The sequence below is a fragment of the Coloeus monedula genome (genome assembly GCF_965178545.1).
Source record: "Coloeus monedula genome assembly, chromosome: W".
In the NCBI taxonomy this organism is placed as follows: domain Eukaryota; kingdom Metazoa; phylum Chordata; class Aves; order Passeriformes; family Corvidae; genus Coloeus; species Coloeus monedula.
In genome coordinates, this window is record NC_138821.1 from 28,019,764 (window position 1) to 28,042,811 (window position 23,048).

Consider the following 23,048-nt stretch of genomic DNA (forward strand, 5'->3'; position numbering starts at 1 on the left):
CATCTGCGAGGCTGGCATCTGCAGAGCGGGCATCTGCAGAGGCGGCTGAGGCATTTGTGTCAGAGCGTGGCGCCGCCGTCCCACGCCCTGGTTCCAGTTTCCCTGGTATCCTTGGAGCAGGTGACCTTCGGAATCATACTTAGAGTGACATTGGTTAGCAGAATGTGGGCCTCTGCGGCACCGTGAGCACACAGGAGTGGCTTTGGGTTTATCTCTTTTTGGAGCAGAACAGTCCCTTCTCAAATGACCGGGTTTGCTGCAGCCGAAACAGACTCCTGAAGTTGCAGGAGGCCCTCTCATGGATGCAAGGGCTGCAGCCATGGCTGAATATTGATGTTCTAGGGTGCCAACATGATTGCATGCTTCAATCATTTCGACCAGAGTCGGATTCTTGTTAGGCAGAGACTTAAGGAGTTTTTTACAGTCTGCATTGGCATTCTCAACAGTGAGCTTCAGAAGCAAAATTTCACGAGCCTCTTGCATTATCAATTTGGCATTCGAGCGCATGCTTAAGGCGGTCGATAAACTGCATATAAGATACTTGGGGCCCCTGGACAACAATCATAAATGATTTCTGAGGCGTTTTTGCACCAGGGACCTTCAGGAAAGCTTGGCGAGCCGCATTTCAGACTCCCTCAAGGGCTTCCGGGGAATGCCTTGGGCTTGGACATTAGGGTCGATATATGGTCCCGTTCCCATAAGCTGTCTAATCGTGAGGGCCGCCAGGGTCTGATTAGCATGACCCACATAAGATAGGAGCAGATCCTGTAGACCTTTTTCCCACTCCTTTTCCCATAAAGCGTTTTGAGCGGGAGATAGCAGCAGCCGTGCCAGTGTTTTTAAATCATATGGTGTCATAATATGAGCTGCAAGCATGGAATCTAACAAGGTCACAAAATACGGTGAACTGATACCGTGCTCTGTGGCTGCCCACCGAAGCTCTTTGATCTCTGAGAAAGATATCTGTTCCCAATGGGCATTCCGTTTTCTTGGTCCCGTATACAAGACCGGTGCCACAATTTTGTCTGCGAAGTCAAAGTCCCCTTCTTTTAATGCTTGTTGTTTCAAGCGGACCCAGGTCTTGTGAGGGTAGATGGGAAATAAATCTGGCTCTTTTTCAGGATCGATAGATCCGGGGTCAAAGGGATCCTCTCTATCATCCTCTCTGCTGTCAGCTAGACCGTAGCCAGCGATAAATGCTTTTATAGATCATGAGGTGCCCTTCTCCCTCTTTGTTGCAAGGGGGGCTGAAGCCTTTGGTGAAGGAGGCACAGTCTTCAAATTGTAAAGAGTTCTGAGGCTCTGCTTCTGCAGAGGGAGAGCAAGGGGCATCCCCATTATCTTTAGCAAGAGATTTTTCTTGAGCTTTTAAAGCTTTAAAAATTACTTTCCAGGAGGGAATCATTTGTGCAGTATTTTTATCACCGTTAGCCACAGCATTCCAAAGTTCCACTCCTACTTTATCCCATAAATCTGCCTTAAAAATTGTGGACTGAGTTACTCCTTCCAGTTTAGAAGCAGTCCATCGGAGTATAGTTTTCAAATTGTGAGCAGGCAAAGATTTGCCTTGCTTGTCTAGCAGCTTTGACATAAGCTCAAGCACGTCTCTTTCTAGGGTGGTCATCCCCTGACCCTGGCCCATATTTCCCTGCAGTGACTCACCTCTTTTTCAGAGGATCAGTTGCCGGCCGGCGTGGCTCCCGCTTCTCTCTGCGTCTTAACCACAGTTCTGAAGGCTCCCACTTCAGCTGCGGCTTAACCTTCAGCAAAGTTACTGAAGTTCTGCAGGGCGTTGCCGACTGTCCCATAGGAGAAAGCCCAGTCCTCACATGGGGCACCAGTTGTCGCGAGACGGTTGGCGATGAAAGAGACGGGGCAGATTGCTTGGATGCAATAAGCCAATTTTATTGATACAGAGCTGAGTATTTATACCTTTTCAGCAGTTACTAAAAATAAATTCTTATATAAGCAGCAATCACTATAACAACCATATCTATGTTTCTTAATAACATTGCAAAACTAAAAGCTAGAACTAACTATCACAGGTACATGCCAAGCATGCCTTTCTTTTATGCTGACTATTTCATTATAGGTTGTGCTGCCTGCCACGGTTTTCGGCCTAGCAGCGTTAGTGTGTCTACTTCTGACATGAGTTTAGCAGTGCTCTCACTTCTGCTTTCTAGCTGTATCTCCACAGCTCACCAAACACCATCACAGGCAAAACAGACTCAAATTAGAGATATGAAGTGAATTTATTACAAACAAAATCAGAGCAGGATAATGAGAAGTAAAATAGGACCCTTACAAACACCTTTCCCCCACCCCTCTCTCCTTCTCAGCTCTACCTCCCTCCCTAGCACAGCAGGGAGACAGGGAATGGAGGTTATGGTCTGTTCATCACCCGTGGCTTCTCCCGCTGCTCAGGGAGAGGAGTCATTAACCTGCTGCACTGTGGGGTCCCTCATATGAGAGATAGTTCTTCATGAACTTCTCCTACATGAGTCCATCCCATGGGCAACAGTCCTTCCCAAACTGCTGCAACATGGGTCACTCTTCCGTGGGGTGCAGTCCTTCAAGGACAGGCTGCTATAGCGTGGGGTCCTCTCTCCATGGGTCTGTAGGTCCCTGCCAGGACCCTGTTCCAGCGTGGCCCTCCCACGGGGTCACAGCCTCCTCTCAGGCTTCCACCTGCTCAGGTGTGGGTCTCCTCCACAGGATGAGGGTGGATCTCTGCATCCCCATGGTCCTCCATGGGCTGCAGGGGCACAGCTGCTTCACCATGGTCTTCACCACAGGCTGCAGACATCTCCTTCCCCTCCTTCTCCACTGCCCTTGGTGTCTGCAGAGTTGTTCCTCTCACATGTTCTCACCCCACTGTGTCCGCAATTACATGTGCAAAAACTTTTTCCCCCCCTTCTTCTTAAATATGTTATCACAGAGGCATTATCACAATTTCTAATTGGCCCAGCCTTGACCAGTGGCACATCCGTCTGGAGCTGCCAGGGATTAGCTCTGACGGAGTGAAGAAGCAGCCACCAACATGAACATCATATTCTTCCTGGTGGACTCCCAATGCTGACAACATGCTGTAGCACTGCCCGCCCTCCCCATTCCCCCCACCTCTTAATGAAACCACCAACTTTAGAGTCGAGTTCTTGGCCTTATATTTTAATCAACTGCAAAGCAATGGTATGTCAGTGGTGCTTATTTTCATTCACTGTACTTGTCACAGTAATAGTACATAAGATATTTTCGTGGGATTATGATGAAATATCTTTGGGTATAAAGCAGCATTACAGTAATAATGCTTCATTATAAGACAAAATTTCTGGTGTTTATGAAGTATATTATCTTCCTTGTTCTTGGCAGAATGTCATGGTATAGAAAACTCCTTCTGAAAGTTTCACAGAAAAAACTGGTCTCCAAATGCATGGGTGTATTAACATAGGAGGAGATGTAGTTGGGGGCAAAAGGGCTCAGTCAGATATCACTTCTATTTTTTTTTTTCCATGAAATTTTAATATATTTCTGTGTTTGGATGTAAGATTGCATGATTTGGGATTTATGATGCCATATGTGTGAGAACATTAAGCAATTTGTATTAAAATTCTTTAAATATGAAAAAGTTGGAATAATAATGGGTGGGATTATTTTCTTGCACCTTATGCTGCTTTTACTTTGGAGGAGTTTCATGGGTTAGCATAGCTACGGAAGTGATTCTTTTGCAAAGAGGTGCTTACAGCTTCCTCTATGACTTGACAGAACCTATCAACTGGCTAGTTTGAATATTGGCAACTTTTTAAGCCACTTAAGAAGCTTGACACACCTCTGTGGTCCACATTTAAGAATGAACAGAGCCCGGGAAAGCTCTCTCTTGCTTCCGGCCTTGGGACAGGTAACTGGGGGAGGTGCCTGTGTGGCCCAGTGGGGCCGGGCCGGGACACAGCCATCCTGGAGCCATGCAGCCCTGTTCCATCCATGCCCCCCCCCCCCCCCCCCCCCCAGCCCTTCTCCGTGCAGGCAGCCCCTGGTGCAGCTGGGGTTTGTCTGAGACCACTGCCCTGCTGTCCAGCAAAGATCATGTGACCAACAGCAATAAGCAAACTCCAGCTGCAGGGCTGGGTGAGATTAACCCTTTCTTAGTGCTGTAAGTTTCCTCCAGAACAGATGAAGCCTGCAGACATCAATCCTCTTCCGAGTCTGAGGAAGAAGGAAGGTGAAGAAAACACCATAGAGACACCAAAGTCAGTGAAGAAGGAAGAGCTGAAACCTTGAGGGAGGAGAAAGAGGAGATGCTTAGAAGCTGAAATTCTGTTGTAAAGCTATGGTGGTGATGGACTATGATATATCAGAGTACCTGTTGTAATTTCATGAAAGCATGGGGGGTTGGAGTGTTCAAACTGTAATTGTGAGCAGAAGTGCTGAAATAAGCAAATGACAGTAGCTGTAATTTGATGAGGGCCCTTTGCTCCTGGGGGAGGAGGAGAGCCTCTATTCCTAGAGATGAAGATGCTCCCAGAGATGGGTGAAGAGAACCTTTGTTTCTGAACAGCTCAACCTTAAAATAGTACCCCATTAGCTCAAGATTGAACCCTTGAAAACAGTTGTGGGGAAAGCTGTAAGTCAAGGGAAGGGACTTTCACATGCAAGCAGAGAACCAACCCAGGTGGCTGTCTCGCTGTGATACTGAAGCCATGAGAGAACTTCTTGTGGAGATGTCCCCATAGCATGAGCAAGAGAGACTCCTCTCCCTAAGTGAACTGAAAAAGGTTATTATAGAAGTAGTAAACTAACTGAAAATCTCAAGGGTTGTCTTTTTACAGTGGGAGAAGGGAGAAAGGTGGGGGGAGGAGAAGTGTCCTGAAGGTTTGGTCTGATTTTTTTTCTTTCTTAAAGGTCTGTTAATAAACTTCTTTATATTCTTTTAAGTTTTGTGCCTGCTTTGCTTTCTCCTAATTCTTATCTCACAGAAGGTAAATAAGTAAGTAATGAGTATTTTAGACCAAACCACTAGAAGGAACCACTCTTGACTCGTACTGCTGTAAATGAGGAAAGGATCTTGGAGAGTGGGGGAGGAAACTGTTTCTTCAGAGTAATGTTTAGATGAGGAAAAATCCTTTTATATACTCTCTGGATGAAGATTTCTCTTAATTTTAATTTTTCTAAAAGCTGATAAACAAGAAGCTTTTTTTAACCAAAAAAATAGGAAATTAATCTAAGAAGAGACTAATTCAGAACAACTGATAGATTGAGCCCTGTCATTAGTGTATATATTCCTGTTTGACTTGAGTCTCTGCAAGTTCTTCTCTAACTTATTTTCCATCTATTACATGTCAAACAGATGGCCCAGAAATTAACCAAAGGCAGGAAGAAGGTGCAGTACAACCACCATCCAATTGATGTTACATCTGGTCTTTTGTTTGCTTTGTTGTTTTGGGGTTTTTTTCTTGTTGTTGTTGTTTTTTCTTCTTTTCTTCCTTCAGTAAGGGTTTTTTAGATTTATTTCTGAGCTACCATATCAGTTAACATTTCTCAGAAATCAATCACCTGGTTGGCCATCATTAGCCATTGATTATCATTAGCCATTCTGTGTTAGAAATAGGGTGGAGATTGGACTTATCAAAGGGATACAGGTAGTACCAAAAATGCATACCGAAGAAATAGGACTTATGTGTCAGGTTTCATTCTGCAAACTGGCAAAGTAAAAAAAAAAAGTGCTTTTTTATTCCTTTATAGGGAGTGTTTTGCTTGATTCACAGCTGTTTCAAATAAAGGAAAAAAGTATAGACACAATTATATGCTGAATGACTCGTTTTAGTAATATGTCACGATTATAAAGTTCTTAAATAGTTATCAGACTTTTTTTAAAGGCACTTAAAATTGCAAGCTTTTGCTTTTGTTTACAAAAGTATGGCTTCTGGAGGGAGTTAGTACATTGTCTGACTCTGAAGACCCTCTTGCCAGAACTGTGCTATAAATTATTTAAAATTGCACCTGTGTTACATATTTTCCCTATTCTGAGCAGTCACTGTTAAGCCCCTTTATGGGAAAGGAGGTCAGAGTGGTTTTTATGGGATTAAAAATTTTACAAATTGAATCTAACCCACTTTCATATCTAATACAGGGTTTCCATATCTTTTTGTTTAGTGTCTGCAATCTATCACTTTGTTTTGAATTTCTGTTCTGGTGCCTGTTTTTTGTTTGTGGTCTAATATAACTATTAAGGGTGCTAACTAATGTTACTGACACCTTGCAGGCTTCAGAAGGTGAATCTCAACCTGTGACTGAAGTGGACCTCTTCATTTCTACACAGAGAATAAAAGTATTGAATGCAGACACACAGGTATGGACAAAGAAGCATCTTTGCAGGTCAAACCTTGTCAGTATTATAATAATAGTCCTTTGAAACAGACCTTCATCTACCTGCCAAAATCTGACTTTCATGGAGTGCTGGCTTTTATAGCTCCCTCCAAGACTTGCTGGTCAGAAATCTATGCTTGAGAACCACATAACACATGGAGTTAATCAGTTGTCTGACTGATTTGGCAGGTATGCTAATTGCAGTCAGCCCAAAAAATAAGAAGCTTTGTTCACATTATACAGCACTCTAGGCACCCTAGTACCATAATGACAAGTACCAGCTTGTCCCTAGCCAAGCCTGAAGTATTTGATTGTGATAATTTGAAGTCCTTAGTCCTCAGCATGGTGTGTGTTCAGGCCAAGATACCTAAGTCTTTATGGTTTTTTCCACATTTTCAAAATGTACTTTTCTTTGGTTTGCTTTTTTTGAAAGTGAGGCTGTTGGTTCCTCTTGGTCTGTCCTTTCATACAAGATACTTCTTTCCTGGTTTATAAACATTTACTTAACAAATATGTCATACTCCCATTAATCTCTTTATAAAACACCAAAAGTGCAATAAAAATCTGGTTAAAATAACATCTGATACCATTTTTTCTATCCTTCAGGAAACTATGATGGATCATCCTCTGAGGACCATTTCCTACATTGCAGATATAGGGAATATAGTTATCCTGATGGCTCGCAGACGAATGCTGCAGTCAAATTCCCGAGACAATGTGGAAGCATCTCATGCCTCCCAAGATGGAAAAAGGCAATTCAAAATGATTTGCCGTGTCTTTGAGTCTGAGGATGTAAGGATTTTATCTTGTGATTTTTCTAGGAGGTAAAATGTGAGCACATCTTGACAGACTTGAAAGTCCATAGCAAATTATCCCATTTGGCTTGTTTGTTACTTGCATAAAAATATTTCATCAAAGTAGAAGAACTTCCTTTCTCTTTGCACAATGGAACCCTGTGTTTTACTCGAAAATTCAGTTTTTATAGAACTTTGTTTTTTTCAAGTAAATTTAATACTTTCATAAAGACAGTGAGGGGCAGATTCTAAAAGAACACTTGCCACAGTTTACACATGCATGCTCAGGATCTGTAAGAGTGAGTGTCCATCAAGGAAGATTCTTTTTATACGGAGCTTTCATTCCCGAATATTGCCATAAGGATTGCAGATATATGCCTTAAATAGGTGTGTTAAGCTTTTTTTCTTTGTTAGTATTTCCTTCTGATTTAATTAAAGGTTTCAGAAGGATTAGCTGAAATTATTCCCCCTATCTTTACAGTATGATCTTCTCCATAATTTGCCCAGGTACTGAGCTTAGTCTAACAGGTCTGTAGTTTCCTGGGCCTTCCTCATGCCCTTCTTGTAAATTGGAATAATGTTGGCTAGCTTCCAGCCAGGGGGCATCTCCCAGAGTCTCAGTGCTTTTGGATGAATCCCATCAGGCCCCATGGACTTATGATCGTACAGCTGATGCAACTGGCCCCTTACAATTTCAGTGTCCGCAAATGGAAAGTCACCGTCCTTGCAGTCGTGGTCCTCCAACTCAGAGGGCCGGGCAGCCCAAGGTCTATCAGTATTATTAAAGCATTGAATGCCTCTTCTTTTCTTCATCCCTATTAGTCAGGTGACCAACAAGTATCAGTCCAAGAAGTAATCTCCACCAAACTTCAAGAATTTCCAAGGTCTGGTTGTCACAGCAGTATCATAGTCCCAGTTGATGTCTGGGAAATTTAAATCTCCCATAAGGACAAGGACTACCAGTCCTGAAATGTCTCATTGCCTATAGAATAACTCATCATGGCTTACATCCTGGCTGGGTGATCAGTAGTAGACACCCACTACAACATCTCCTTTGTTTTCTATCCTCCTAATCCTCACCCAGAGGCTCTCAACCACATCATCACTAACTGTAAGGGCTGTACAATCAAACCTCTCCCTTACGTATAGTGCAACACCTCCACCTGCCCTGCCTATCCCTCCTGAACAGCCTGTAGCCCTCCATCCCAGCACTCCAATCATGGAACTCCTTCCACCAAGTCTCACTAATGCCAATGATACCATAGCTCTGGAAGCTGACCAATGCTTCCAGTTCATCCTGTTTGTTTCTCATACTGTGTGCGCTGGTGTACAAGCATTTCAGATACACTCCTGCACTCTCCATGCTCCCAAGAGCAGTGCAAATGTTCCTGCTAGCAGTGCCACCCTCAGGCGATGCCATGCCAACCCTTGGCTTACCTACCAAAGTTTATTTTCATAGGGAGCTTCCGTTTCCTAGTGTTGCCGTGAGGATCGCTGATATATGCCATAAAGGGGTGTTTGGGGCTTTTTTGTTTGTTTGTGTGTCCTTTTGAGATGATGATGGAGGTCAGAAGGAGTATTTTATTCCCCTCCCCCAAAAAAGCCCAATCAATAATGTTGGGAATTCCAATAGTGTCCTTTGTAATTACAAAGTCCCTTTATAATTCCTCAGTTCCTGTTTAAAGTGGGTGATGGTCATCTTCCTCTTCATTGTTATCAATTTGGGACAAATGCCCTCTCACACAGTTGGGGGTGTCCCATTCACACCCACTGCAGTGGGTTGACCTTGGCTGGCTGCCAGATGCCCACCGACATGCTCTCGCACTCTTTCTCCTCGTCAGAAGGAGGAATAGCCCTTTGGTCAGTTTGGGTCAGCTGTCCTGGCTATGTCCCTTCCCAACCTCTTGCCCACCCCCAGCCTACTGGCCTTTGGGGCAGGGACAGTTGGAGAGACAGCGCTGATGCTGTGCCAGCACTGCTCAGCAGTAGTCAAAAACACTGGTGTGTTATCAACACCTTTCCAGCTACCCATGCAAAGAACAGCATTGTGAGGGTGCTATGGGGAAAGTTAACTCCATCCCAGCCAGACTCAATACGTCCACCCACACTAGCATCTTATTGTCTGTTCTTATCCCATCCATTTTACCAAGTGTGGGGTGCACAAGCACCCCACAGAGGGCTGAGTTGTCTGTTATCAAACGTGAAGTCCTGTCCTCACTAATTAAAACCCAAACATTTTGAAAAAGAAATATCAATGCACATAACTTGTTGATTTTATGTAGTATGTTTTTTAAAAAAAAGCCCAACCAAACACTAAACTAAATAAGCAAGGGGGGAAAAAATCATACACAAATACATCAAAATGAAGTTGAGAGATAGAGAGTTTTCAGTCTTAGAATCAGGTTTGTCCCAAATAAAATGATCTCACACTGTGCGATCTAATCGACAAGACAGCAAATCTCATTTATTGCTCAATCCTCCAAATAACAGGATATTATGTCTCCATGGTGACCACCATGTTTATGCCAATCAGATGGTTCATATAGAGGGAGAGGAATCACTCCCATGAGAAAACTAATGCCAAGACTACAGCAGTCATGCCAGCTAAGGCATCTTGTTAGCCTATTTCATCCTGTTATAGCCTATTTCTCCTTCTTGTAACTTGCACCTCACCCGAGCTTCACAAAGATGTTGCAGTACAATTCAGACTATATTAAAAATTAAAGTGAAAATGTTAAATTCTCACCAATGCCTAAAATGCCTTCAAAAATATTTGTAAGGGCTTCCAGATGGGAGAGTTTCCTTTAAGAAGTGTCTGGTTTTATGTACGTGAGAACCTGTTTTGAAGGCATCATGTTCTTATAAGTTCTGTGGTTGCAGGTACATCAGCGACCTACTGCTCTCTGTTGGTCTAAAAAAAGCATTGATCAGGTAATAGTCTGAACATATTCTGAGGATTTTTCAGGACATGAGCATTCCTCAGTCATAGAGTAGTTCAAAAATAGCTTATAGACATTCTAAAAAATCCCAACGAGTAGGAAAAAATATAACTTGGAAAGAGTTAAGATAAAAATTGATCTGTTTGCAGCAAAGAGATTTCCACTCTAAAGAGCTTGTAAATCCCATGGAGTGGTAGAGCCTCTTTTATATATCAGTCTGACATATTTCACTGTCATCTTTTCTTCTTCTGGGACAGCTGGGTATCTAGAAGAACTTGCCCAGTTAAGCCAACTGTGATATCCCTTAAACCTCAGCCTTTGGCTGATGGCCAAACTGTGTCCCTGCTTGGAACTGTCCTTATCTTAAAGAAAACCCCACAACAACAATAGGTTTTCCAAGTGTAGCTGGCACAGGATATTCGGAACAGCTCAGCTCCATGGCCAAATGCTGGGTGTCTAAATGGCAGCTGATCTCTTCTTGGATGTCCACCTCGGTGTATGCATTTGAATGTACAAGTCCATATTTATCTCCTCTCTTCCAGCTAGCATGCTGATCTAATGAGTTGCAGTCCACTCATCTTCTTGCCATATTGTTCTTGCCATCAAATTGTTTTGATCTGAAAGTTTGCAAAATAATGGAAGTCCAGACTCTGTGTGCCGTTGAATTTTTCAATGAATGCCAGTGATCATAGTTTCATCATCAACGGGTTTAGGGCTAGCTTGAGTAGATATGATGCAAACAGTTGGTATTGGGAACCTTTTCCTTACTAGAGCCTGAATTGGACTGTGTGTAAAAACACAGCTTAGCTCTGTTCCCGCATCTCCAGCACACCCCAACACTGTAGGGTAAGGAGTCCTCCCATCCTCTTTCCCTTCCCTTCCCTTCCCTTCTGTCTCGGTTTGAAAGACAGGTGTCTGCTAAGGAAGGCAGAAGCCCCCCCTTGAAGTGGCAGATATAACCCTTTTTCCCTCCAAGTTATTATATTTTGAAATCAAGGGCCTTTAGGCAAAGATGTGGGAAATAGGAATAACAGTTCTTTACTATATATATATATATATATATGTATATGTATATAACCAGTCAAACAAAACAACAACAACTATGACAGTAACAGCACACACAAACCCAGTGCCAGCCTTCTCGGCTGTCAGGCTATTTCCCCTCGGGTGCAGTTCCGCTCGCAGCCGGCAGGGGCGCTGGCGGCTCCCGGTGAGCAGGGCAGGTGCGATGGTTCCCCCGCAGCTGCAGGGGGCGCTCCGGAGCGAGCTCGGGAAACACGTGGCACCCGTGCCCTGGGATCCCGGGAAGGGAAGGAACAAAGGCTTCACAAACCCCTGGGCAGCCGATCCTGGACTCTCAGGAACAGCAGGCTGGAAAACGGCAGGCGGGAGCAGCAGGCTAAAGCGGCAGGCTAGAGCGGCAGGGACGAACGCAAATCCCGGGTGGCAGGCGAGATGTATCCAGATGGGAGAACCCCACGGATGCCCAGGCAGGCAGGGCGAGCAGGGCTACAGCGTAGCGAAAACTCGAAGCAGCAGCAGCGGGGCAGGGCAGCCACAGCTCGGCCTCCAGCAGGGCAAGAAAAGCGGCTTTTGGGGTCCCGGCGTTGTTTCCAGCAGGAAGAGAAGAACGGCCAAAAAGAAAGAAGCAGCAGCTCCTTTCTCTGCAGCTTCTCTCTCCGGACGCTCAGAGCGAACTGCCCCCACACCCAGGTGTAGACAAAAAAGTAGCCAGGCCCGCCCCACTCCTTTTTTTGTCTTTCTTAAGTACAGCTATTTGTCCCCTAGCAACATGCATATGGGAGAAAATTCCTTTAACAGAAAAAAAAACCCCTAAGACTAAACTAAAACCCCAACACCTTCCCTTCCCTTCCCTTCCCTTCCCTTCCCTTCCCTTCCCTTCCCTTCCCTTCCCTTCCCTTCCCTTCCCTTCCCTTCCCTTCCCTTCCCTTCCCTTCCCTTCCCTTCCCTTCCCTTCCCTTCCCTTCCCTTCCCTTCCCTTCCCTTCCCTTCCCTTCCCCCTAACCAGAACTACACACCAGAGGGCAGTTTCATTTTTCACTGTGACCAGCACCCCTACACTCCACAGTGCTTCCTGCACTCAGCACTCTGGTTATGCACAGCACTGTTCCACACTCAGTTTCCTGCACTGCTCCCATTAGCTCTGCCCTCATGCCATCTTGCTTTCCACTTGTAAACAATATCATTCCAAGTTTACCTTGATCACCTCACAACAACGGATTCCACTAGTCTGCTCTTTTCAGCTGCTTCCTTGCATGGCACAGACCAGAGCTTTCCCTTTACATGCCTTTGTTTTTCTACCCATCCCTGACTCTACCATCAGTAGCAGGTGGTAGAAGCTAGAATCATAGGATCATAGATTGGTTTGGGTTGGAAGGGACCTTTAAAGACCCTCTAGTCCAATGCCCCTGCCATGGGAAGGGACATCTTTCACTAGATGGGCTTGATCAGAACCCCTTCCAACCTGGCTTTGAACACTTCCAATGATGGGACATTGACACCCTGCCCCCTGACTGATATCAGCAGCATAGGTAAGACGCCACCCACATTATCCAACTACTGTATAATTCTGTGAAATCACAGTACCATTGGTGAACCCGTTGGGTGACACAACTCTTACCCACATTCAAAAGGCATTTGTACAATTGGCTGTTGCTGCCAGATGACATGGACAAAAAGTGTCCCTGGCAGTCCACCAGAGCCATGGCATCGCTTATAATCCTGTGTTTGCTATTGGTGATCGGGTGAGTCACCATATGAATGCATTGCTGTTCATCTTTCCTACTGCTTCTGTAAAATTTTGTTTTCTAGCATGCTGTCAGATTCCGCTACCATTTGGATCACAGGCGTTTTGGATCTCAACTTCTCTGGGCTACCAGTTCCAATGTCTCAACACCCTCATAATAAAAAAAAAAATCTTCCTTATATCTAATTTAAACCTACCCTCTCTCAGGGGGTTGCCCCTGGTCCTGTCACTACAGGTCTTGGCAAAAAGTCTCCGTCTTTCTTATAAGCCCCTGTCATGGGTTGACCTGGACCAGATGCCAGGCACCCACCAAAGCTGCTCACTCACTCTGCTCTGCAGCTGAACAGAGGAGAGAAAATTTAATGAAGGGTTCATGGGTTGAGATAAGGACCGGGAGAGATCACTCACCAAATACCATCACAGGAAAAAAGGCTCAAATTAGAGATATGAAGTGAATTTATTACTAAGAAAATCAGAACAGGATAATGAGAAGCAAAATAAACTCTTACAAACACCTTCCCCCTACCTGTCCCTCCTTCCCAGCTCTATCTCCCTCCCCAGTGGCACAAGGAGACGGGGAATGGAGGTTATGGTCCATTCATCACCCATGGCTTCTCCCGCTGCTCAGGGAGAGGAGTCGTTCACCTGCTGCACTGTGGGGTCCCTCTCAGAGGAGACAATTCTCCATGAACTCCTCTGACATGAGTCCATCTCATGAGCAACAGCTCTCTGTGACCTGCTGCAACATGAATCCATCCCGTGGGCAACAGTCCTCCCCAAACTGCTGCAGTGGAGGTCCCTCTTCCACGGGGTGCAGGCCTTCAAGGACAGGCTGCTCCAGCATGAGAGCAGTACTCCTCTCTCCACAGGCCACCCACAGGGTCACAGCCTCCTCTCAGACATCCACCTGCTCTGGCGTGGGGCTCCTCTGTGGGCTGCAGAGGAACAGCCTGCCTCACCATGGGCTTCACCATGGGCTTCACCATGGGCTGCAGAGGAATCTCGGCTCCAGTGCTTGGACCACCTCCTCCCATTCCTTCTTCACTGCCCTTGGTGTCTGCACAGTTGTTCTTCTCACATTTTCTCACATGGCTTGTCTCTGGGTGAAATTACAACTGCTCCACCAGTTTTGGGTTTCTTTTTTCTTCTTAAATATGTTAGCACAGAGGCATTATCACCATTTCTAGTTGGTCCAGCCTTGGCAGGCAGCACTTCCATCTTTGGAGCTGCCAGGGATTGGCTCTGCCAGACATGAAGGAAGCTTCTGGCAGCTTCTCACAAAAGCCACCCCTGTAGCCCCCCCACTAGGAAAAACCAGGTCATGCAACCCCAATACAGCCCCCTTTCCATATTGAAAGGCCACAATAAGCTCTCCCCAGTGCCTTCTCTTCTCTGGGCTGAAGAACCCCAACTCTCTCAGCCTTTTTTCATAGGAGAAGCATTCTAGCCTTCTGATCATCTTGGTGGCCCTCCTCTGGACCCGCTCTAACAGGTCCATGTCCTTCTTATGTTGCGGCCCCAGAGTTGGATGCAGGACTCCAGGTGGGGTCTCATGAGAGCGCAATAGAGGGGTAGAATCCTCCCTCGACCTGCTGCCCATGCTGCTTTTGATGTAGCCCAGGATACAGTTGGCTTCTGGGCTGCAAGCGCACATTGTCAACTCACGTCCAATTTTTCATCCACCAGTATCCCCAAGTCCTTCTCCACAGGGCTGCTCTCAATCCCACCATGCCCCAGTCTGTATTGATACTGGGGCTTGCTCTGACCCAGGTGCAGGGCCTTGCACTGGGCCTTGTTGAACTTTGTGAGGCTATCACAGGTCCACTCCTCAAGCCTGTCAAGATCCATCTGGATGGCAGGCATCCCTTCCCTCTAGAGAATCAACTGCACCGCTCAGCTTGGTGTCGTCTGCAGACTTGCTGAGGGTGCTCTCAATCCCACTATTTATGCCATTAATGAGGCTATTAAACAGTATTGGTCCCAGTATGGACCCTTAAGGGACACCACTCGTTTCTGGTTTCCACTTGAACATTGAGCCATTGAGTGTGACTCTTTGGACGTGGCTGTCCAGCCAATTCCTTATCCAACAGTCCATCCATCAAACCCATATCTCTCAAATTTAGCGGCAAGAACGTTGTGGGGAACGGCATCAAAGCCTTACAGAAGTCCACGTAGATGACATCCGTAGCTCTTCCCTTTTGCAGTGATGCAGTCCCTTGATTGTAGAAGGCTGGTAGGCTAGTCAGGCACAGTTTGCCCTTGGTGAGGCCATGCTGGCTTTCTCTAATCACCCCCCTGTCTTCCACATATTTCAACATAACTTCCAGGAGGATGCGTTCCATGATCTTACCAGGCACAGAGGTAAGGCTGACTGGTCAGTAGTTCCTGGCATCCTCCTCATTACCTTTTTTAAAAATGGGTGCAATATTCCCTTTTGTCCAGTCACTAGAACAGCTCACAGGGAGTAATGCAGCAGTGACTGAAAGCTATGGAGCATCCAGTAGCTTTAGGAGCCGGAGCAGTCAAGAGCAAGTTATAGGCATAGGAGAGAGCCATATAGACCAGGTAGAGTGGGCTGGAAGCCCATTGAACTTCATTAATAAAATTCAACAAGGACTAATGACCAGTCCTGCCCCTAGGGAGGAAGAAACCCTGTCAACAAGACAGGCTGGGACTGACTAGCTGGGGAGCAGCACTGCTGAAAAGGCCCTGGGAACCTTGGCAGACAGCAATGCTGAACATGAGCCAGCAAGTATGCCCTGCCAGCAAAGTGGGCCAACAGCATCCTGGGTTGAATTAAAAGGAGCATAAGCAGTAAATTGCAGAAAATTATTCTTTGTCTCTACTTAACACTCACTAGATCACCTCTAGAATACCATGCCTAGTTCCCCCCTCCAGTTCAAGAAAGGCATTGACAAACTGGAGTAAGTTCAGCAGAAGGCCATCAAGATGGTCAGGGAGCTGGAGCACTTGCCTTATGAGGAGAGGCTGAGGTAATGGGGCTTGTTCAGCCTGGAGAAGAGAAGGCTTCAGCAGGCCCTAACAGCAGCCTTCCAGTATCCATGATGAGGTCATCAAAAAGACGGAGCCAGACTCCTCACAGCAGTGCATCGTGGGAACATGAGCGCTATCGGGCATACATTGAAACAAGAAAGGTTCAGACTGGATACAAGAAAAAACTCTCACATGAGAACTGTTAAGCATTGGAACAGGCTTCCCAGAGAGGTTATGTATTCTGTTCTTGAAGATTTTCAACACCTAACTAAAAACCCTGAGTAACCTGCTCTGACATAGCTGATTGCTTTGAACAGAAGGTTGGACTAGACACCCTCTGAGGTCCCTCCCAACCTGAATGATTCTGTGGTCATGAACCACTTCCAGTCACTTTAAGGGCTGGATCTGCTCAATGGACCAATTGTGTCCACCCTTTCCATATTATATCTAACAGTAACTTCAAACAAGCTTGTGAGAATTTTCAAGGAAAGCATGGGCAAGAAGGAAAAGTAAGAAATACCATAGCATCATAGCATAACTAAGGTGTGACAGCACCTCTAGAGATTGTCTAGTTGATTCCCCCTGCTCAAGCAAGGTCCACTAGAACAAGTGTCCAGTTGTGTTTTCACTGTCTATAAGAATACCTCCCTGGACAATCTTTTTCTTTATTCAACCACACCCTCACAGTAGAAAAAATTGTTCTTATGTTTAAGTGCAATTTTCGGTGTTTCCATTGCTTCTTGTCCTGTCACCAGGCACCACTGGAAGGAGCCTGTTTGCATCTTCTTTACACTCTCATCATCTATTTATACATATTGATAAGATCCCTTATGAACCTTCTCTTCTCTAGGATGAACAGTCCCAGCTCTCAGTCTCTCCACATATGTCAGATCTTCAAGTCCCTGAATGATTTTTGTGGCCCTTCTTTGGACTCTTTCCAGTATGTCCATGTCTCTCTTGTACTGGCTAGCCCAGAATTGGACACATAGCTCCAGATGTGGACTCACCAGTGCTGAGTAGAGAGGAAGGATTACCTCCCTCAATCTGCTGTCAACACTTCTCCTTATGCATTCCACAATACTTTTGCCTTCTTTTAAAGACCTTCTTGCTATGTTTTAAAATTCTATTGTGTGTTTACTAGAAGGTGTTTTAATTTTTTATTGACAGCTTGCCTTTGTTCTAGAAGCAAAAACTAGCACAGGTGAAAGCTGGAAGTTGTCCCTCTGGAATCTCAGTTTCAAGTAATGCAATGGGTATACCTTTATGTTAGCAGTACTTGTCTGTGAAAGGAAGGCTTTACTTGTGTTTCTTATGTGTAGTTACTTGCTCATCTGGGTTCACTGCATGGATGACTATGTCGATGTTCTGTTTTGCTTTTTAATTTATTACATTAGGTTAATTTTAAAATAATATTATTACAATTCCTTACCTTGTAGGCATCAACCATTGTGCAGCATGTTTATAACAGAGAATGTGTCAGTGAATGAAACAATTGGAATGTTTGATGTTCTTCTTTTCTTCTTTGGGAATTGCTACAGGCACAGCTGATTGCACAGTCTATAGGTCAAGCATTTAGTGTGGCCTACCAGGAATTTCTGAGAGCAAATGGAATCAATCCAGAAGATCTAAGTCAGAAGGAATATAGTGACTTGCTCAATACCCAGGACATGTACAATGATGACCTGATTCATTTTTCCAAATCTGAAAACTGCAAAGATGTATGTCTCTGCTTTTTTTTTTTTTTTCCATAACACCATTAAGCTCATGTATCCTGAGTTCAGGCCTGTACTGTCAACAATTAGAAAGCTATTAGTGCTTCCAATAAATAACCTCACTGAGGTAATTTCTATCCTTCTCAGTAGGTTTATCCTGTGGGCAATTCTGTTTTAAGAGCAAGCAGTGAACCCTAAATTTATCAATAGTTGAATGATTTACTTTGTCTGTGTGTTCTTTTTACCCAACAATTTTCACATTTGAGACATTACATCAGTGAAGTGAATGTACAGTAGACAGCATAAAGTTTTTGGAGGCACTGAGGTTTATAGGAGTGGTTGACCATGGATTTTAAAAGGCTGTATATTTGATGCTCATTTTATTAATTAAGATGAAGTACTGTAGCTGAAGTACTGTAGCACTGTAACACATAGGTAATTCTTTCTGAAAACCCAGTTGCAACTGCTTTAAATCCCTCCCTGACTTGGTTCTGTCCACCAAAGTCCATCATGCCAGGGTTTCTTCTATACCAGCTCCCTCCAGCTGAATGAACAGATGATTTCTACTGGGGGGGGGGGATTTTGAATTAAAGAAAATCTCTAGTTTTAATGTTATTTGATGATTAAAGGCATCTAAACTGTGTTAAACTATATACCCCATTGTGTTTTGCCTTTGAATAAGAAATGCATTTTGAAAATGAAAGGCCTATGTTTGTTTATATGAAAACATATGGGGGTGGGATCATCAGTTCCATAGATGAGAAAAAAGCTTTTGTTTGAAACTCTCTTTCTTATGATTCAGGTTTACATTGAAAAGCAAAAGGGAGAAATTCTAGGTGTAGCGATTGTGGAATCTGGCTGGGGATCCATTTTGCCTACAGTTATCATAGCCAACATGATGCATGGAGGACCAGCAGAGAAGTCTGGGAAACTAAATATAGGGGACCAGATCATGTCAATTAATGGGACCAGTTTGGTTGGCTTACCACTCTCAACATGCCAGAGCATTATAAAGGTACAGAGAACATTCCTGGATATTACATGTTATAAAACCTTTATTGGAGTAGTCGAAGGGCAAAAATATAGAACTAGTTGTTGTTTGTTAACTCTGATCTTGTGCGTTTTATAGGAGTTTCATTTTGATGACTAAAATAGAGGGCAAATTCTGTTTTGCCTATTTTCTGATCCCTAAGAAGGGAACTATGCATTTAGCTGCTTAGACCAGGGCACAGGGCAGGACTTCAGGCCCCAAGGGAATATTTGGATCCAAAAGGAAGATGTCTGTTACTATCTAGAGGCACCTGAACTTCATAGGACAGTCTGAGACAAAGGTGCCTAAAATCTGCATTGGTACAATTTTTTTTTTTAAAGCTTGGGTTTTTTAAAACATATTTTACAATTTTCCTAATTTGCACTTTGAATTTAAAAGAAAAATTAAACCTATTTATTTTCTGTAGAAACAACTTGAGTCTTGGAAAATATAATGTTTCTTTGAACTTGGCTAAATGGTAAGATTTAAATTTTTTTTTTAATTGGAAGAACTCTTTCAATTGACATGAGAGCATGTAAATGCAAAAAGCAGGCAAATCAACTGGAAATTAAGAGCCTCTGGGGTAGATGCAATATACAAGAGAAGGGATATTTAAACATCAAAGTTTCAGGAAGGGGAAAGATGCAACCTTTGAGAGTGTTGGAAATTCCGCTAAATTGTCTTCTGGGTTACCTATTGAAATAGGCAATTGCCACAGAACTGCTGTATATTGTAGCATGTAGACATGCAATGTAATGCTATCTATGACTATAGAAATTCTTCTATCTCCCTGCTGGGTAGTGGTGTTCTGCAGTAAAAAAATGTTTGTTTAGTAATTCACAAAATAATTCTATCTTTGTTGCCCATGGATTCTTTTCTTAATGCTTGAACTGAAAAAATTGCTATAAATATCTGATATTCTGGTTTCTGAAAATGTAAGCACCATGCACTAACGTAATATAACAAGCAACATAATATTTAAATATGCGAGATAGCCATTCTGGATTCAGTGAATTCAAATGCTATCTTATGAATGCAGTATATTAAAACCTTGGAAACAACACTCTTTTTTTTTTTTTTTCTGAAGCAGAAAAAACTTTAAGTATCTCTGTGCCACCTTCAGTGGAACTAAGCTCACTAACCTTCATGTTATCAGCTTTGTCATACTTGTTTTCTATTCTATATCAGTTTTATTTCTAAAACTGGTATATGCTTTTCTCATACAGATGGACTTTTGATGTGACTCATTAAGAATCTTCTGTCCTTTCTCAAAATGAAAGCAATCAAAAATCTAGCTTTGCTGTCTCCTGCCTTTAGAGTCCTTTCTACTCCTTTTTCATGGATACATGAGGCTGTTGCCAGAGGAACTGCTAGTTATTTATCTTTCTGTTAAGAAGGTAGTTGATGCATTTGCAGGTCTTTATAGCCATGCATCTAGAACTGTTTATGTAACATTTTTGGATAAAACAAATGAACCCCCAAACGAAACATCAGTCACCCAAGTATATATTTCAATGTTACAGAAATATCCCAAGATTGCAAGCTTTTTTAGTATGCTATAAGGATACAAAAAGATAAGCATTTTATATAGATGGGGAGAATATCTTGCAAGTACTTCATATAAGGTTATTTTTAAATTAGAGGTGCAAGCCTTGCTACTAATTCACTATAAAACATTTAAAAGCTGACAAACCTAGGAAAAAACTTTCCATATAAGATAGTTATTCCCTAATTGTGTTATGCTACTTATGTCTTTTTCAGAAGCACCTGGTGCTAACTACTATCAGAAACAGATTCAGGGACTGTGCAACTGTCAGCTGCTGTCTAGACAGCACTGACTTTTCACTCCAGCAGAATGTCGGTCTCCAGTCAGTACCAAGTCTAGAGTTAGACTCAACAGAATCAACAGCAGTAAACTGCATGTAGAGACCTCAGCTGTAATAGGAGTTATTTTTCTGAATAAAATCCTAATCTTGTTGAAGTCCGTGGCAGACAACCCATTGTTTTCAATGGGACCCATATTTGACTTTGTGCATATGAAAGAAATTCAAAAGCAGGTGTCGGAATTGATAAATGTTAGCATAATTGAAGCTTGAAGCTACTGCGCTCTCTACATAGCATCTCTTTCCCATATGTTCTGTTTATTGAAGGCTAAATCTGTGCAAATGCAGTGTTTAAGAGTAATGTGTGTTCAGTTCTATATGTTGTATAGATAAAGGAATCTAACACAGGAGTTGGATTTATCTACAAGAAACAGCTCTGAATGCTTGAATATGTGTAATGGTCAGACTCTACAATTATCTTCACTTTTATATTTGGGTTTTCCTTCTTCCTTTAGTTCTGGTAGCAAAGATTTAATAGTGAATGGGATAAATCCAGTTTAGAAGGGAGGGGTAATGTAAATGTTAGTATTGCTTAATAGACAGACTTGATGTTTGCATTACAAAATTGAATATAACTACACCAGGAAAGCCACTTATTTGTAGCTATCTATTTTAGCTGCATATTTTAAATTTCACTTCCCAGCCAGAATGTTTGGCAGTTTTCTGGTCAACTGCACAGACCTGCTTTTTGTTTCCTTTACTTCATTTAGAACAGTAATTTGTGTTCTCAAATGAAGAAATTGCCAACAGGAAGCTAGATTTCTTAAAACAACCAAATCAGCTTCTTGACAAGAAGAGGCTTATACTGCATCATTCAGTTCACTGGGCATCCTGTTGCTTGTGTCTGGTATTCAAGAATCCTGTTTCATAATGATACATTCAAAGAACTGCTTATTCAGAGCTATTCCCCTATTAACATTCTAAGTATTGTTTTTCCTAGTGCTCATGTTAAATTGTTTCACTCCATCTTTGTCAGCTTTTTTCATGCTGATTGTTATTTTTTGCAGGGTTTGAAAAACCAAGCCCAAGTTAAACTGAATGTAGTTAGATGTCCTCCAGTCACCACAGTCTTGATCAGGAGACCTGACCTCAGATACCAGCTAGGCTTCAGTGTACAGAATGGGATTGTAAGTAGCTTCCAGATCATCTGGTGATGCTTTTATATATGTTAAAGTTTACATATGTAATGAATTGTATTTTTTCCCTCACTGCAGTAGAGTCTAAGATATCAAAGCTGAACTGGTCAAAGTTATTCATCTGACTTTTTTTCCCAGGCAAAAGCAGGAAAAGAAACTTTATTTCATAGCTTTAGAATCAATCAGAGGAGTAAAAGGGCTGGTTTAGGTTAAAGAAGGCTGCTTTCAGTCTGTAGCATTTGTATCTCTGACCAAAACATTGTATAGGGTCTCAAAAAAAGTCTGTCTTTGATTGTCTCTTAATGCAAGGCTTATGCACTTTGAACTTTTTTGTAAACTATGGCTCTTTTTACACTCTTAAATTTTCAAACCGTGAAATAACAAGTATAATACAGAGGGATGGTTTCTTTTGGAAGAGAATGTGTAGTACTCAATTGCTAATAAAGGTTACTTTGAATCAGTGATCCACTACATTTTAGACTTTGTTGCAGACGGATGCATGTAAATACTGAATTATCACTTGTAGTCAAAAGCCTCTGTTCCACATGAAAACTGTGATAATTTTGTCCTTTCCTTCCAGATCTGTAGCCTTATGAGAGGAGGTATAGCAGAACGAGGAGGAGTGCGAGTTGGCCATCGTATCATTGAAATCAACGGGCAGAGTGTTGTAGCAACATCTCATGAGAAAATTGTTCACATTCTCTCAAATGCTGTTGGTGAGGTAAGAGCAAGCAGTGTGCCTAGACAGTATTTCATATTTCATCATCATTGCCTCTTTTGGGTTGTTATTGTTCAAATATAAATACTAGAAATGAGAATGAGAACCACCAAGGTTTTTCTTATTATTGAAGTGTCCACAACTTCAGATAAAACTGAGATAATTGGTACATACTCAACACCTTAGAGAATCCTTTTTCCCCAGACCTTAGTATGGATATGAAAATTCTCAGGCTTTTCCTTTTCCTTCTGTCCTATGTTACCTCAGCTAGTTTCCTCCCTAGTGCTCCCTAGACTATGAACACTTGTGTTTGGTAGCATGCCTAATAGGAGTATTGGTTAACACATCTTATTACTTTCTAGATTCATATGAAGACCATGCCAGCTGCTATGTACAGGCTGTTGACTGCGCAAGAGCAACCAGTTTATATCTAAGACTGACACCTCACCTTCACAACATGCATGAAGGATAGTTTTCCTCATTACTGCTTGTTTCTAGAGCTGCATTTGTGTTTGCAGATACATTTCTCTCTCCCCAACATTTGTTGTCAATAGAGGTGGAGGGAAAATATAGGCATGAGACTTTTTGGTTGCATCTATATACAAGTAAAGCTTTATGCAACTCCACACACAGAGTAAAATAGCAGCAGCAGTATCCATGGTAAGATTCACAAAAAGAAGACACATGCCTATGAAGAATGAGTAACTGATGCTCT

General features: G+C 43.0%; 1 protein-coding gene across 2 annotated transcripts in view; it reads left to right on the top strand.

Annotated features, from left to right (window-relative positions):
* LOC309584578 (amyloid-beta A4 precursor protein-binding family A member 1-like) overlaps nt 1-22,831 on the top strand; it is a gene marked incomplete at its 5' end in the record, with an annotated part of 107,107 nt that extends 84,276 nt beyond the window's left edge. The window contains 8 exons of one of the 2 annotated variants that reach the window (XM_082300666.1): nt 5,342-5,374; nt 6,257-6,343; nt 6,967-7,152; nt 17,393-17,572; nt 18,369-18,581; nt 21,487-21,606; nt 22,196-22,336; nt 22,696-22,831. In XM_082300666.1, coding sequence (XP_082156792.1) covers nt 5,342-5,374; nt 6,257-6,343; nt 6,967-7,152; nt 17,393-17,572; nt 18,369-18,581; nt 21,487-21,606; nt 22,196-22,336; nt 22,696-22,767 — 1,032 coding nt within the window. In that variant the 3' untranslated portion in view covers nt 22,768-22,831. The remainder of the gene's footprint in view (nt 1-5,341; nt 5,375-6,256; nt 6,344-6,966; nt 7,153-17,392; nt 17,573-18,368; nt 18,582-21,486; nt 21,607-22,195; nt 22,337-22,695) is intronic. The other variant, XM_082300667.1, reaches the window with a different exon arrangement.
* Between the last annotated feature and the right edge of the window lie 217 nt (nt 22,832-23,048).